The 16,784-nt window shown below is 41.6% G+C and overlaps 1 protein-coding gene across 4 annotated transcripts in view; it reads right to left on the bottom strand.

Annotated features, from left to right (window-relative positions):
- The window catches only part of LOC114880329 (zinc finger protein 395), a 66,469-nt gene that overhangs the window by 38,435 nt on the left and 11,250 nt on the right, over positions 1-16,784 (bottom strand). For all 4 annotated transcript variants that reach the window (XR_003790061.2, XM_029196222.2, XM_029196223.2 and 1 more), the window contains exon 2: positions 4,549-4,709. Coding sequence is in view for 3 of the 4 variants with exons in the window: in XM_029196222.2 (XP_029052055.1) it covers positions 4,549-4,709 (161 nt within the window). In the remaining variant the exon portion in view is untranslated. The remainder of the gene's footprint in view (positions 1-4,548; positions 4,710-16,784) is intronic.

The following is a 16,784-nucleotide window of genomic DNA, read 5'->3' as shown; positions in this document are numbered from 1 at the left end:
AATATTCTGTCAAATTTCGAACTCTCGGAACGCAAACGCAATGAAAATTCTTTCACAGTGTCATTTATAAATGAAGACCTTAATCCACTCACTGGTTACACAATACGAATAATGGTTAGATTTAGCCCGTGGAGTACGATTCCTAGAAACGCAACAAGAAGAATCTTCTTCAAAGCAAACGAATCAAAATAATAGAGGGCTAAACAACGTGGAACTATTTGTCTTCCCTTGAGCTAGAATATATTGGTGTTAACAAGCAATTTGCTGTGTTTACAACGCAAAGAAGCTTGGGCCTGGCTATACATGGACTGGGCCGGACGACGAAACGCATTTATTTTCAATTAGCATGCTTTTCGGCTCCTTATCTTTGTGGACACGAATAACTGAGAACACGAAAGAGCTTCATTAGCAGTACGATGCTCGATAATGGTTCACATGGCTGTATTAGCTGCGACGCCTAATGGATCCTGTTTTTCAAACGTTACTTTATCGGCTACGCCAACATCATCACGTTAACCCTTGACGTATAGGGTTCTATGGAACTTACATTTGATAATAGTGCAAAATTGAATTCAAGAGATATACAACGATGTAACTTCAGCACTTTCACTTAAGAAACCATCTTATATAAGATAGTATAACTATTCACTGAAAGCAGTGAGTTTAGCAGAAATTACTCCCTGCTCAAAGGGTTAACGACAGCATTCGAGTTCTAACTGAAGAAGACAGACAAAGATCGACGAGTTGATTGGACTCGATTAACGCGTTCACGCGCGACCGATAAATGGACCGACGGGGTCAGGGGACGGAAGAGCGGAGGATAGATCGAAACAGGACATCGAGTCCTGGGGGATGGCTGCTGGGCGGGTTGCTAGGTACCGGAAAGGGGACTAGCTCGCATACACGGAACGTGCTACTGCACCTGACCCATATAAACGCCACAGTATTGATCGACCTAATTCCGCGCAAAGTCGGCCTCCACCTCCTCTTCACCCGCACAGATTGCTGGTCGAAATTACGTAAGCTAACCTACTGACTCACTGCACCCGTTGCCGCAGCAGAAACTTTCAGTTATTACGACCGTGTTTCGAATTGTTCCTATAATCGTTACTTCCTCGCCTGTTGGACCTTCACCACGCGTAAAAACGATGTATATTGTATGTGACAGAATAATCTGTTACTTTCACCCACTTTGCGAGATGAATTTAAAGGGCAAAAGTATCATTTAGGAGTTACATCGAAACGAAACTATGCTGCACGTCGTTTCAGTAATAATTGCCAAGTATGGAGCAGTCAGATATTATGGAGAAAAGGAGGAGGTGTCACGCTCCCGAAGAGGATCGTTTACGGTTTCGTTACGTGAGAAAAGCCCGGTCTTGCTCAATTTACAAGCGAGTTGCAGCGATTGGCAGGCCCTCTTCGCGTGCACGCTTGCGTGTGAAAGGGCAAACCGAACGAAACCGAGCCCCGTTCCAACGATGAAAGAAGAAGCTACGTGGATGGCTCGGGTTATTCGTCTTCCACGGTTGAACAGCCGTTATTGTAACTTGAATTTTCCTCAGCGAAACACCCATGCGTCATGGTGTTGCTTTCTTTTATGGATTGCTTGAGTGGAAGGAATTTATTATGATGACGTGGTGCTAAGGGAGGATGGATTGTTACGGGATTTCTGTCAAGTTGAAGGGTGTTTGTGAATGATTGTTGGAATGTTAAAAATGTCATTTTTTACACCACTTTTGTGACATCCTGTAGAATGTAGCAAGGATCACGGCCAATCACCGCAATGTATTTTGCGAGGATCCTTGGCCGGACGCAAGGTCTCGTTAAGGAGGTAGTTGGACGCATATGCTTTCGTCATCGATACCGTGGAGATTCGAAAGGCATTCGATTTCTCTTCGGTGACCTTTCCTTTCACGTGGGGCAGGTCGTGCCATGGCCAGCTGCAGCCTTGGCCAAAAACACCAACGTCGGCCGTCTACCTGCGTAACTACGCCCCAAAGCGGCCACCGGACGTTACCGTCACCATTGCCCTTCCCCTACCATCCCTTCCCTGCCACTAGTCCTTTGTGGAAGGATCTTCGAGGGCTCGGTTCGTGCACGACTTTACCCAAGAAAAAAAAAGAGGAGAAAAGAAAAACGAAAAGTCGAGGAGGTCGTTGGCATCGGTCGTCGGTCATGGAACAGCCTTCTGTTACACCCCTCTCGGGAAATGAGGGTAGAAGAGGGAATGGTCATGAAAGAAAGCGAGACAGAAGGTTGGAACGAAGGAAAGAAAAGGAGATTTTATACGAAAAGATAGGGATCTTCAGTCGTAGGTGGGTAGAAACGTGAATTCGAGGACCTCTCGTCGGGCAAAACCAACACGACGCGTCCTTTGCTCCCTATTTCGGTTGTCACGATACCGATGTCCTTCATGGAAATGCTAATGGGTCAAGAAACTGAGTTTTAGTAAACTATAAATCTTCTCTCGATTCTGAAAAATATATTTTCTTTCTTAAGCTCAATGAGCTTAAATGCAAGCATCATTAAAGCTTATCCTATGACGTACTAACTCTTTCTACCAAGCAAGCTAGCATCCATTTTAGAAAAACCTGAATATAGCACCCAAGGGTAAATTAATATTCATCCCCTTATGGCACGAACGAGCTGTTTACCTCTCATACCACCGAGATCTCTAGCAACAGAATAATTCACGTTTATTGTTCAACCTTTAACAGCCTTACTGGACAGGTTTCACACGAGAAAGTATATTTTAAATTTCATATACAATTATAATATGACATTGTTGTGAATCAAAGCGACGCTATATCCGTTTACCGCATCAGTCACAAAGCATTCGTCTTCCGAGGGTTGAAAAGCAAGAGGGAAAGACAGCATCGGACCGTCTAACCCTGTTCAAAGGTCAAAGCACCGTCTCCTTCGAGATCAGATAAATTCAACAGCCCGACGTATCCTATGAAACGCTTCCCTAACCGGTCAATCGCGACAGTTGTATCGGATTCCACGACGTTCGTCGAGGGTGAGAGAGGAAAGCATTTCGACGGGCTGCGTGTGGTGGAAAGGCGAGGGACAGGTGTCCGGCGAGGGTGCATTCACGGTCTAACGATCGGCAACCAGACGCCTTTTAACGCTCCCTCCCCGATGCAACGTGTGGGTGCGCGCAGCCTTTTTACTCGGCTCTACGTCCAGATACCTTCGATTTTAGGCGAAATAGAGGCATACGCACACGTGCACACATGCCTTGTGACCGTGTGCGCATGCAGGTTCACACATGCCGATGGTAAATCCAGCGTGGAAGGTTCTGTCGTGCGAGAGAATTTTCGAAGGGAGGACAAAATCGCGTTGTAGCACGGTTAGAACACTCGAAAAAGGAATTATTAAATAACATGACAAAATTGAATTCGGGTAGATTTTAAAGCAAGAGCACTATACAGGAGTTGCAGAAGAATGAATTTTATTCGTTGCTCTGATGAGTTCATGCAGTTTTTTACATAAAATATTGAAACCTCCTTTGAATATTATTATAAAAGAATCTTCTTCTACATCTTAACAACAAATTTTTCAGACGACCTATCATCTCTTTTGACATCTAACCTTTCGATTATGGCTTTTATTATTTCCCACCTACGTATTTTTAAAAATAAATCAATAAGTTAGTGTTCAACGAATTAAGTGATACGAGCTTATGGGAGGGTCTATAATAAATTTTTCTTTTACAGTTAAAAAAATTATTCATTATTTTTGGTTGTCTACTTTTAGGATCCACTATGCATCATCTTTACGATCTCTTTTGTTGAGCATTGAACGTGGCTTTGGCTTCGATTTGAGAACATATACATTTTTTTTTTAACGACGTTCATGAGGGAGCTCTGTGTGGTTTCTTTAAGGTTTTTACGAGATCTCGTTAACGCTTTGCGGTTCACATTAGGCTTTAGTCCTGTCTGGTTCGGTACTTAGATATGATTTCTCACTAAACAGATTCCTCGTTTTACGATTCTCCAGAAATCTCTGATAAAGTGATTGCAACTAGTTAGGGAAGTAAGTTTATATTTCTTTTTAACGATCAATATCACAATTCCACTCTCTCAGAGAGTCAGTGACGGCAGTCTATTTCTAGCTGAAAGTTAAATATAGGCACAATCGATTCTTTTGTGTATAAAAATACTTCTTTCTACGATTTCAATGTTATCGTTTTAGTATATTTTGTATGGTAAACATGATTCTAGATGAGAAAGATCCAATCACATGTTCGTTTAAACTGTAAATAATATATTTAGAGGAAAGGAACCTGTAGGTACTCACAACCGAAGTGTTCATTGTTAGGTTTCCAAGTTAATTCTTCGAGGATTCTTCTAGGAATAGAAATGATAATTCCATGCAAGATTTTTAAGGATTTTTGAAATGGATTCTACAGGACGGTTCAATATTTCTGTATCAGTCATTTTCTCTAAGTTTTATGATGAACTTAGCTTGTCGCGCTATACTATATATGCACAAACATCCACAGTTTAATTATCCGGAATAATTTGATGCAAGTTAAAGACTTACCCAATCACGTGTGGCACGTCGATGGAGTGAGAAGAAGCCCGTTTCCGATCTCCGGCCATATCGGCAAGCCTAGCGAAATCTGTATCTTGATCGGCCAGCCGAGCACTCTTACGTGACTCGAGCAACCTGACCTCGTCTATACGTTTGGTCAGCCTCATCGTCTGCAACAGGATAAATTTCGCCACGTTAAGATCGAGTGTCATACCCGAAAAATCAGTTTTTTAACCCGGTATAAAGTTATCGAATGATCAGATCCTGATATTCGATGTCCCATTCAAGATTAATCCTTAACCCTTTAAAACTTCGAACTCTAGTATGTGCTTATGTCTCACTGCACCTCTTAACTTTACATAATTATCTATACAAGGTGTTTTAGAATACTTGGTTTATATTATTTACATGAAACAATTACTACATTAGTAAAGTTAAAGTATGTATTAAAAAAAAAATTTTTTTTCCGAGTCATCTCGCTTGCAGGAGAAAGCGTGGAATTTTGAGCGGACTAAACTTTCCCCTGAATCAGGCGTATCATTTAATTGCACGATCAATGATTACTTCCTTGTAATTACATTCTATTCGCGAGTGGCATTCCTATTTCAGGAGCAAACACGTTATTCAAAGACCGGTTGCGTCAGTACCTATTTACGGGCGATATATCTTCAATATGAAGTAGAATACAATAAAATATATTTTCAAGTTATCATTTCTGATACTTTTTTAAATTTCAGTTGGATACGAGGAAACTGCGAGCTCGTTATTACTAATAATCAGAAACGGCAAGCAACATATCTTGCAAATTCTTGTTTAAGGCGTGGAAAAAGATCAAAGGAAACTGCTTGGTCCACTTAAAATCCAACTTCTTTGCCTATCCCGCCACACCTGTTCACGGAGTAAATTCTAATCGACTTGTTTGACAGTTGAGAAAAAAGAGGTTAATTAATGACTATTAAATAACGTAATAACAGGTGTACGATAATCGCGATTAACCCTGCTTATTGGAAAACCAGATACATAATATAAATCAAGTTTTTCCGATCAACAGTTTTAGTTAATACTTTGTAAAAAGGACAGTATTAAATATTTTCTTTCGTCTTTCGATGAAATGATGACTTTGAATCAAATCTAGAGGGGAAAAAGAGAACATTGGTATGTATACGCGTTTCAGGTCCTTTTAACTCGCGGCGTTGAACTCCGCGTGAGGAAACGATCAGAACCAACCAAGCAAACTGTTTACCCGTGGCAACATCGTCATTATATTCGCATTATCGTGCCTTTGACCGGGGACTTGCACGAGCACAAGTGCATCCGCTGTATTTCAACTCGCAGAAAAAGCGTTCTCCAAGTTCTGTCTGGTACTTTACGATCCACGTGCTTGGGTATCGAATTTGTTCGTCGATATAATCGCAGGAAATTAACAAGTGTTTATTAAAAAAGTATCCTGTTCCAATACTTTTACATAATAAAATACTTTAGGTTTTGCTTCACTTCGTCTTGTTTGATCCATTTTATTGTCTAGTTAACTAAACTATTCAATTTACAAGCACGGTACTCTGTTTCCATGGACTGCACACGGTACACGCATTCATAATTGGAGAACACGCGTAATATCATGGCGGTGCAACGATCGTGTTCGCGGGAACGGTTTTATCGGGATCCCCGTGGCGATCCATGAAGATTTCCTCGGGGAATACAACCACGGTTAAGCAATCGTTGCTTCGAGCAATAACGTAGCCCGATTTCCAGCTCGATCGGCTGTAACTTTAGGCTGAAATACGAAGGAATTCACGAGCACGAACGCCCACGTGAGGATACCAAAACAACATTTATAGAGAAGCTCGCGATTTGCCTGGTGGGCGACGATCTTTTGGTATTTTTCAAGATTGTTTAGCGGAAACAAAGATTTAAGAACTGAAAACGGTATATTCCAGAGGGTGGATAAAGTATTATAGATTTTCAAAGTTAAGTTAATTCTTTTTAAAACAGGTATTTCATTACAATGGTCTCAATCTACTTTCAGTACCAGAAGCTAAGTTTACCAGTTTCTTTTTTTGCAAGTAGTCTAATAAAACATCTAAAAATATTTTCCGAGGATTCTCTAATTTTACCAGAACAAAGGGGATTGTTTTCCTTCGTGGAATTTATGTCACACAGTACAGAACACTTTCTGTCTCGCGTTAAACTCTGTTGAAAAAATATATCTTTTTACAAAGATTTCTGTAGTACAAAAGACTTTGCTACTGACAAATAATTCTCAATAAAGCAATTTATTTATTCCTTCATTTTTTAACCTCAAGTTTTATAACTCTCTCTTTCGACAATCAAAGCTTCAGCACTTCAGAAATTCTTCTTGTTTAACTTTTGAAAAGGTCCTCACATGGGGCTAATGTAAAAATGTCAAATCTTGATGGATGTCGTATGGGATTGCTTATTGCAGAAGATAAAGTGCTCTAATTCAATCGTCATATCCTCCAAGGGGTTAATTACCATTCTCCCCTTGTGTGTTTTTCAGTTTCATGATTTACGGATCGATTCGATGAATCAAAACAGAGTGCTTTTAATTTTTTACTCCCAGTCCTCCATCCATCGAATCGAACTAGCTGTACAAGGTGTTTCACACGCTCAAACGCATGAGTTTCATGGGTTTTTTCTCATGAAAAAGTTACAAATTGGTCATCTAATTCTGTGACAGCCTGTAGGTCGGCGCTGTCCAGGTGAACAAGAACGAAATGGATGGTTAGCATCGTGCTCTTATATAATTTTAATCCATCGTTGAATAGCAACGGAACGAGGTAGGAATCACGCGCCACTGAATTCGGCATGTAAATACACCGGTAACGAATGTCATGCACGCCACAGTTCGCCGACCAGGCCGAATTCCCTGGTCGCGTCGCGACGATTCACGCATGCACAGAGACTACCGTTAGTTAATTCGATGAAGCCTTCAATTATGACCGAACGATAATAGCGTATGAATTACAAGCCATTGCGAGGTCTCGTCGCGTTCATCGACGCAGACAAGAGACAGAAAGATAGGAAGACAGAGACAAAAAAGAACGAAAGTTTCTCTGCCACGAGTTGTCTCGGACCTACCGCCTATACCTCCCAGTTAAAATACACGCAGCTGTCAGACACGCTCTTCCGTGGTCTTATCTATACATACTATCCGGAAAACTGCTCTCCTTTTTCTCTCTTTAGTTTTTTATCGGCCAGCTTCTGTTCATTAACCGACCTTTCGTTTTACGAGTCATCTCCTGAATGGACGCCTACTCCTTCTTATAAAGATAGCGTACGTGACCATAACGCGCGCATCCTGAAACTAAAGGAGAATTTCACCCTTTAAAGTTCTCAGAATGTTTGCTTTACTCATTTACTATTAGCCACTTCAATTAAAATTGCGATTAACCTTACAAAATGTATGGTAACTTTGATGTCAACAGTGATGAATCATCTTACAATAAATAAACGACACTCGTTTAAAAATAATCCCTCAATTAACTTGCTTTAAGCAATAACCCAATCACCTGTTCTCCATTCACCAACAAAAGAGGAGCAGAGAAAAACGAGAAAAAAAAACACGACGAGCCACCGTTTCAACGACCCAAGTCAATTCCCATCAACGAGAAGCTCCACGATCCATCATCCATCATCCTCCCTTGTGCTCGAGCGTATTTTACTCAATCCCATTCAATTGAACTTCACCAAAGCATACGAGACGCGACCCTAAGCGGTCCTAAAACCCTTTTACACGACTTTATAATTCCACGTTACGCATAGGCTGCGCTGAAGGTTCCAAGAATCTAAATTCTCAAAACATTCAGCGTGGACCCGCGTAATCACGAAAGCTGCAATAACGTTGCTCGTTCACGCGGCGCGGAACGTGCGTTCAGACATCAAGGCCGGCTGTCGACTGATTAAACATTAGGAAACCGACAATTAAAATAAAAAATCTTCATCGTAACACGAACACAAGCTACTGGCAGATCTTTACGAGCATGGTTGGTTTCGCTATCGGAAATCGATAAGACTAACCGACCAGTCAGCTAGCCGGTCAGCCTGTTTTCCAGTTGAACTCTCTCACCTTCGTACCGCTTAAAGGCCGCCAAGAGGAAGGAAGACCGTTCAAAGGTCACCGGCTACACTCGCAAAGAAACAATTAAGGGCCCGAGAGGAAAAGCGAAGCGAGTGGACGTCGAGAGCGGGGTGAAAACGATGGAAAGGAGGAAATCCATGAAAAAGGTTGGAGAGAGGCGAAGGAGGAGGAGGAAGTATGCTCGAGGTCGGCATGCTCTATGGTCACCAAGCCACGTGCGCTGCACTCGAGCGCACTTTCACCGTCCACTTTCAAATTTCTTCCTCTCTCTCCCTTGAATTTTCCCTGGTTACCAGTTCGCCTTTACGTCGTAGACGATCCTTTTTCTTTCTCCCTTTCTCGCAGCGTTTTCTTCCGCTCGAGAAAGATCGAAGGGGGTCAGTGACCCTCCTTGGTACCATACCAAATTCCTACGGGAGGATCACTTCCTAGGCTACCAGTCTGCACTGCTACGAGTTGTGCGTTTAAAAACACGGTTGCATAAGGATCGTTAGATAACATTAGAGGGCACGGAAGTCAGTGGCGCGTGATGTTATTCGATCAGAAGATTCGATGAAAGAAATTAGTCGATTAAGGAACGAGATACTTTTTGCAGCAGATGTGCTATTCATTTCTATTCGCAATTATCGAGTTATAATACAGTCGCGCGCAATATAAACGTGTGCAAACAAAAACAGAAGCCTGTCCCCGGTGACAATGATTGAAACTAAACGTCGGAAAACATGGTTCTTCAAAAGGGGGGAAGAATTTACTTTCGTCGAACGAGGAGCAGCACTATAGCGTGCTGCTCGCAATGGTGGGAGGTTGCGAAACGCAATAACGGGTGAAAGTGCATTTTGCTTCATTTCACAAGGTACACTTCGCGCCGAATTGCTCGCCGACGAAGAGTTTCGCCGCCTCGGGAGCGTGTTGCAACGACAAAACTTCGTTGAGCAATGAAATTTTACTTATGCAACGGTATGCGATCAAATTTGTTTAGATTGTTTGCTAAAACAATTTTATTTAATTACTGACATTCAATTCAACATTTTACACGTCAATTTCGAGGAATACGGAAAGAAAAAAAAACAAGACACGCGAGCACATCTATGAATCATTCAGAGATAATCTAATGCATTGATCTTTGTCATTGTACGAGGTGTTATTATGTTAATAATTATCATTAACTTCGAACGAGCAGGACATGAACTCTTACATTATGTGACCGGTATTACGTCAATGGCAACTTACGCAGAACACAAGTCATCGAAACTTCGAGATAATTCAGATCAAAACAACTCGGTCGAACTCTTTGTTTCATCGAAAGCATTTTATTTTCTTCAGCTAACAGTATGGCAGATTCTCGGCAAGCGTTTCGCAACGGCCAATGTTGCGCACAATCATGCATACCAAAATGCTTTTATCGAGTCACGGAATTCGCAGTCAACTTGACTGGACATTTACAGACACCTGTGCTTGCATGGCCACGTTCTTTTCCCATATTTTCTTTCGTTCACCTTTGCTATCTGTCCCTTTTTCGATTCTTTCGCGAGCGTCAATTGCGAAAGAATGCGACACGCAAAATCGTTTGCTAAAGCAGTCAAGGACTTTCCGGGTTTGTCCATATTTCGCAGCGCAGTGTCTGTACTGGTGGCCTCGTCGGGAAACAGGAAAGGAAGGCCGCATTCCATCAAACAATGATAACTGTAAACTCAATGGCGACGAATAAAGAGCGATTCCCCATAGCGGACCATCGACGATACACAGGACGAACACTTTGCCTTTTTCTATAGAATTTTTCTACTTTCATGAATCAGAGATTTTGATATCGCAACCCCTACGACTTATCTCGAACGATTCACGGGTACTTTCATGGAGTTTCAAATATTTAATCAGCACAAGATTCGTCAACGAACCTACGCGTATCACAAAACTCTGTGTGGGCGATGTTCTGTGTTTTCTGACGCGCTACTTGGGCCAGTAGCCACCGGGAATGATTATCGATAGCCCGGGAATTCAAGTCGATAGAAGCGACTAGCATGAATTGGTAGCTGCAACCAGTTCGTGTCACCATTGTCTTGCGCTATAGTCACCACGTTTATTCATAATCGCGCATAGTCTGAACACCTGCACGTGTAGCCAACTCCTCGCAATCGCGAAAGGTCGGCATAAAACCGGTGTAAACCTATTCTGAGCAGCAGAAAATTGGCTGAAAATGATTTCTAACCCTGCGCTTTACAATTTATCTTGGTGACTAGGTGCGCGGTTAATCATGCAGCGAGTAACTCGCATACAGCAACACGACGTGTAAAGTTTCAGCACAGACAGACCCAACGTTTAGATGTGCCAGTTCCATTCATCGATTCGGTCGATCAGAGTTATGGAATAAACGAGGAACAGCTACGAGATACTGGCCACGTTCGCAGAGCCATGACCTCGATCGAAGAATGCGCCAGGATTCGGTCCGTATAACGGGACACGTAAAATTCACTCGAGGGCCAGCTTAGCACCAAGCTACTTAACGCACATTTCACTGTTTACGGTTAAAAAGTAGCTCGTACGCCAGTTCCTACCCGAGTTCCGTTAACTAGCATCTGAACGATAAAAGTCTATCTGAACGCGGTGAAAAATGAAAATTCAATGGAGGAATAAGAATATGAAAGGGGGAGAAGCAACATTGTCTTGCGTCCTCGAAGAACGAGCTGAAGCTCAATGAGATTCCCTCTAAATCCTGTTAGTTATGTGTCATTTTGCGTCAAGCTTAACCCTGAAATGCTAACCTTCGCATTATTTCGGTGAATAGGATTTAGCATAACGATCGGTGTAAAAACCTATAATATACCATGAATGATGATACGGTTTCTCGGAAATTCACTTATCATCCAAGAGCAAACAACGTGCCAATCAAAACCTCGGTGAATGTCATATTATTTCCTAAATGAAACCCCGAGAAATTTTGTCACCCATGGAATGACTAATCCAGACCATCATTCATTATCAGAAGATATGTACTCTCAGGGAATGACTAACTGAAGACATTAAACCATTCGCAGAGATAATCATCACGTTTATAAAACTGTATCCCTTGCAAAATACTCAGCGGGGTTTGACCAATATGTCGGGTGAGTCAGTCGAAAATTGGAGCACCGCGTTATCCCCGTGTCTGAATACGTTTCACAAGATCCGGGAATGCCTGACAGATAATTTATCCGTGACGTCAGTTCACGTTTGCGTCGAAACACCTTCAAAGAACTTCCGTCGAAAGCTTGGGGATAGTTTGTTCCATCTGACGTCAATCGTAATCAACATCATTTTCTTGAATTACGTCTTGAAGGATTGATACATCATCGGCGCAACAGGTTCGATCCTCAATTTTATTTTAAACGTTCTCCACTTTCAAAGAATTTCATTTATTTTATGAAAAAGAAAAGAATGACGGAGAATGCATCAACAAATTAGGAATTCAATATTTTCAACGAACTCTGATTCCATTCGATAATATCAAAACGTTTATGCAAAGAATGACTTAAGAAAAATAACGAACATTAGAGAAACAGGATCGAGACTCGTTCGCCGATCTATCGATAAGCATTTGCATCACAGAAGCAAATCATTATGATGAATTATATGGAGAGGCATTAGAAAAACAAGGGTTACATCATACGAGGAAGGCTCTCGGGTTATTTTTGCGTCTCGGACGCATGCCTTTTTTGCACGGTGACGCGATGAGATTCTTTTTGCAGTCTGATTTCTAGCATGAATGTAAATTTTGGACCTGTGACATAGGCACATTAACTCTTTATAACCCCACCTCGATTCTGAACACGAAACACATCCTAGTCTAGTCTAGCGTATGTATCATTCATTGTTCAAGGTGTTAATAGTTGCGAATCGAAAGTGAGGCTCAAACACGACCTCCGTTATGGCGGTCGCGAAAAAAATTACCGAGCTGATGATTCAGTTCATCCTTCAACACGCTCGTACCTTGTCTCCAATGACAGCTCCTTTTCCATAAGATAACTCACGCTCCGTTTGGAAACTGCATATCCATTTTTCATTGTATTCTATCAATGTGTCATTCGTTAATAATTCAACGCGATAAAAACGTGGGTACGTTTCTTCAGTTTTATTGTATTCCTTAGCCGATTCTGCAATTTTCGTTGGGAGACGATTGTAAGTTTCTAGAAAGATAACGTAATCGAAGAAAAAAGATGATGATTTTATTACTTGTATTCATTTTGATTAATTACGGAATAAGAATGATAAACATTCTTAAAGGCTTTCGTTTTAATGAAAGATCATTCAGAGCATGATGTTTGGAAAAAAAGAACTGATTGTTCTGTAATCGAGGATGTTGAACATCCTTTGTTTTGACCTTTATCTTTCAAGATAAGGAATACAATGAGAAACCATGAGCCTTCGATGTAGACTTATAAAAAAGCTTATTGCAATGGATAGCTTTGAGGTTTTTGCAAAAAATTAAAATTGAGGCTTCTTTGATCAAACCAATGGTGCCAGTTCTACTATACAACTAAAGTTACAGTGATACATCGAGATAGCAAATCAGGGTAATATATCAGAAAATTAATTCTTCATATTTTGAAGAACCCAGGTTATCTTGTGCCATAATAGTTATAACTATCTCTACCATGGTAGTCAGCACGTTAACCACATGAAATATTACATTCTTGTCGACTGGGTCGAATCGAATCGCTTGGCTGGGCTCGTTCAGTCAAGCTTTGTCCTTTCTCGTGATCGTGGAGCACAGCCGGTTGTTCCTAGATTCCTATATGCCTAGTTTCCTAGCAGACGCGCTCGTTACTCACGTTCAGGTGCAGTCTGCACGTGGAAACGCGATTACGCAGTTGCGCCATTAGCATCGGCTGCCGGCCAATAACGGTCGATGACGGGGATCGGGAATAGATCTTGTTTGAAACAAAGAAATCCGCTAAGCCACGCGCGTGTCAGCTCGATAGACATAAAACAGAAGGAGATGAACACGATTCCATGTGCCCCCTTTAGATAAGCTCTCGATGATGATTCGCGCGATCCAAGGTGCAGCTCGTTTTACTGGAACTGATTGCGCTTGTTCGCGAACTTGCGTAACTATACGGGCCTTTCGTAACGGATGAACGTAGTACTACGGTCTAGTAACAGGTCTTGCGGTAAATGTTGCCGGGCATTAATGTAGACATTTAGCTAGTGACTTTTGACATTCAAGTGGTAGTACTTGAATTCAATTCTGTAGCTACGATCATAATCACCACGAAGTGATCCTACTTAAATTTAGTTTTTGTCTGGACTCAATGCACATACCATAAGCTTCAAATTCAATGTAACATGTTAATTGTTGAACTTTTTCAAACTCCAAATCAATTCATATAAGTAAACAGCGATTGCTGAACAAGAGAGAAGGTCATGATGCAAAGTTCACGGAGATAATTTTTGTTTACTGCGAGATCAAGGAAGTGCTAGATAGCAGAAACAAACAAATAGCTGATGATGCACATGATGCTTCATGGGAAAAAGCTCATCATGCACATGCTTTAGACTTTGTCTTGATTTTCAATCAATTGTATTTCCCTCGATTCTGCTTATCAATAAGTGGCAAGTAAGCGATCGAGTTCTGACACCGCGGGAATTCAGGACTATGACCCGGGTCAAATTTAGTCTTGTCGAAATCTTAGTCAGCGTAGTTAAACTCGTCGCGCGACGTTCGAGGTGTCTTGCGACAGAGACCCTGCTCTTCGAATTGAGTTTCAGAAGCTTTTGTCGAGCGAGCATAAACGTCACACAGCCGTATGGTTTATTCATGAAACTGCCCTCGTCTATCGAGTACAACACCAGTGGCTTTTGTTCAAACACGAACTACGGATTTCATCCGCTACCGTGGATATTTTTTTATTTTTTATCTTCCTCTTTGTCGTTCGAATGCTTTCGATTTCGTGTAGAACGATTCAGATATCTAATTAATTTCATAAAAAAGCTGAACAGTATGAAGTCCACATCATTTTCATTTCCAAGTATAAATGCTACTTAATCGACCTCTTTATCTTGTAAATCGACGATCGATGGAGACAAATCGACTAAGTTGTTTCTGTTTACACCACCGGAAACGTATATTCAGGTTTATATCGAGCTAATCGATCAAGTGATTTGATGCAATCCTATATGAACAAACAAAAGCGAGTCTGATCTGCATCAAATCGAATAGAGAAAATTTATTGCAATTCAAAGAACAAATTTAACGAAGAAAAAACACCCTCAGCCCTTAGTGATTAATTAAACAGTCACGATGAATAAGACAGTTTGCGAAGTGACTGTTATTGGTTCTCAGTTGGACCCTGTATTCTCTAGAAAAGCTAACAGAAAATTGGTCATTCTTTTAGACGATTGTGGTTGTATCATGGAACACAAAATGAGGGAAAAGTACAAATTTGAGCGCAAGAAAACACAGTGAAGGGTTATATTTTGCTTGTAAAGGGCGGAGACGAAAAATTCCATGATAAACAAAAGTTACGAGTATCAGTTGACCGGCTGATAAGAAGACGGGTTGCGAAAAAAATATACAGACTCGCGACGCATTCGAGCTGATTACCTGTCGCACAGATAAGATTTAGTACAAAAAGCGGCCTTGATAGATGGATTTAGACGGGAAGAGCGAAAACAATGATCTATGAGATCGTATCGGGCGACGAGATTATTGCGAGACGTCGAAAACCAAAGGGGAACACTCGTTATCAGTGTAAAAATATTAACAAACAACACATTTTTACTAACTATAGACAGCATGGAGGTTCTTTGTCTCGTTCACTTCAATCTACGAGTGACCCCGAATAATTTCGTCGCCCAAATTCTTGACCTGACCTTTCTGTAGGGTCGCGGACGAACCTAACTCTCGGACATTTACATAGATTTTAATCTACATAGTTTTGTTTGATATGACGAATATTTGAGTCATAGAGATATGCGTCAAAGTTCGAAACTCTGAGGCGTGAATGAAAAGTATTTGAGCCAAGCGATTAGGACCGTGCGACTAAAGATGATGGTTTGGGAGTGAACGTGACCGAGTGAATCTTGGGAATGGATGAAAGGTTTAAGGTAAGAGAAAGACAGAGTAATTAAGGATACTTTATCCACATGAAACAGAGACCAACACACAAGATCAAAGTAACCACAGGTGCTAAATGCGAAAGAAACCTGAATGGTAGCATTTGTTATTGCTGCAAGAGCATTAAATATACAAAATATTCATCCACACGTTGGCTCAAGGATTAAAACAAAGAAAGTTATCTGTTCAGGGGCTCGATATTCGTGCTATCGGCAAGAAAATATTTTTCCCTTCCAGTCTCATCCGCGACGCTATCAGAGCCTCGTTCAACACGAGTGACGACAATCGTGACAAGCAATGCTAACAGCAGCAGCAGCCGAAGGAATCGTTCAGCTGTTGCCGGCCTGATTGTTTCTCCTGGTAGAACCGGCGATCGGTGTCACTGTGTCGAGCTACTACCGGTGACGTCATTGTTCAACACCGTCAACAACTTCCCCCCTTATTCCCTTCTAGTCGGGTTCGTAACGCTATCCCCGACAACACTTACGACACTGAATAAAGAACGAACGCGAGCTAGCTAGCGATTAGCAGCTGGCTGATAATGTCGCGGCGTGAGCGCAAAAACCGGCTCTCCTCTTCGGCCGAACAGCGAGCCGCGTGTTTCATTGTCCCTGGCGAAGTTCAGCGGGGTAAATGCCGCTGGATGGATCGTCGTAAGTGGGACGCGAAATGAATCAGTCCGAGTGAGAAAAAACTTGGCCAAGTGTTCGCGAGAAACCGACGAGAACTCGCGGCTGAACAGCATTAACCCTTTAGACGCGAACAACTTGGAAGCCGCGTTCTGTAATTTCTGTCAATTACCGCGAGACACGCCATTATCGCGTTTCAGATATCTTAGTGTGTCCAATCAGCGAAACACATTATATATTATTATCATTTATTGTTGATACTATGCCCTGCGATAATTCTCCCGTGTCCTACGGTGTCCATTCACTACAAGTAATGAGGCGTCCTATGTATCCTGTGAGATTTATGCAATGTAACTGATGATAACTATAGACGACCGAGATATAATTGGAAAAAGAAATTTTCGCTCTTCAAAACCATCTTATAATA

The sequence above is a fragment of the Osmia bicornis genome, chromosome 12, assembly GCF_907164935.1.
Source record: "Osmia bicornis bicornis chromosome 12, iOsmBic2.1, whole genome shotgun sequence".
Classification (NCBI taxonomy): Eukaryota; Metazoa; Arthropoda; class Insecta; order Hymenoptera; family Megachilidae; genus Osmia; species Osmia bicornis.
This window is presented reverse-complemented; position numbering and strand designations above follow the sequence as displayed.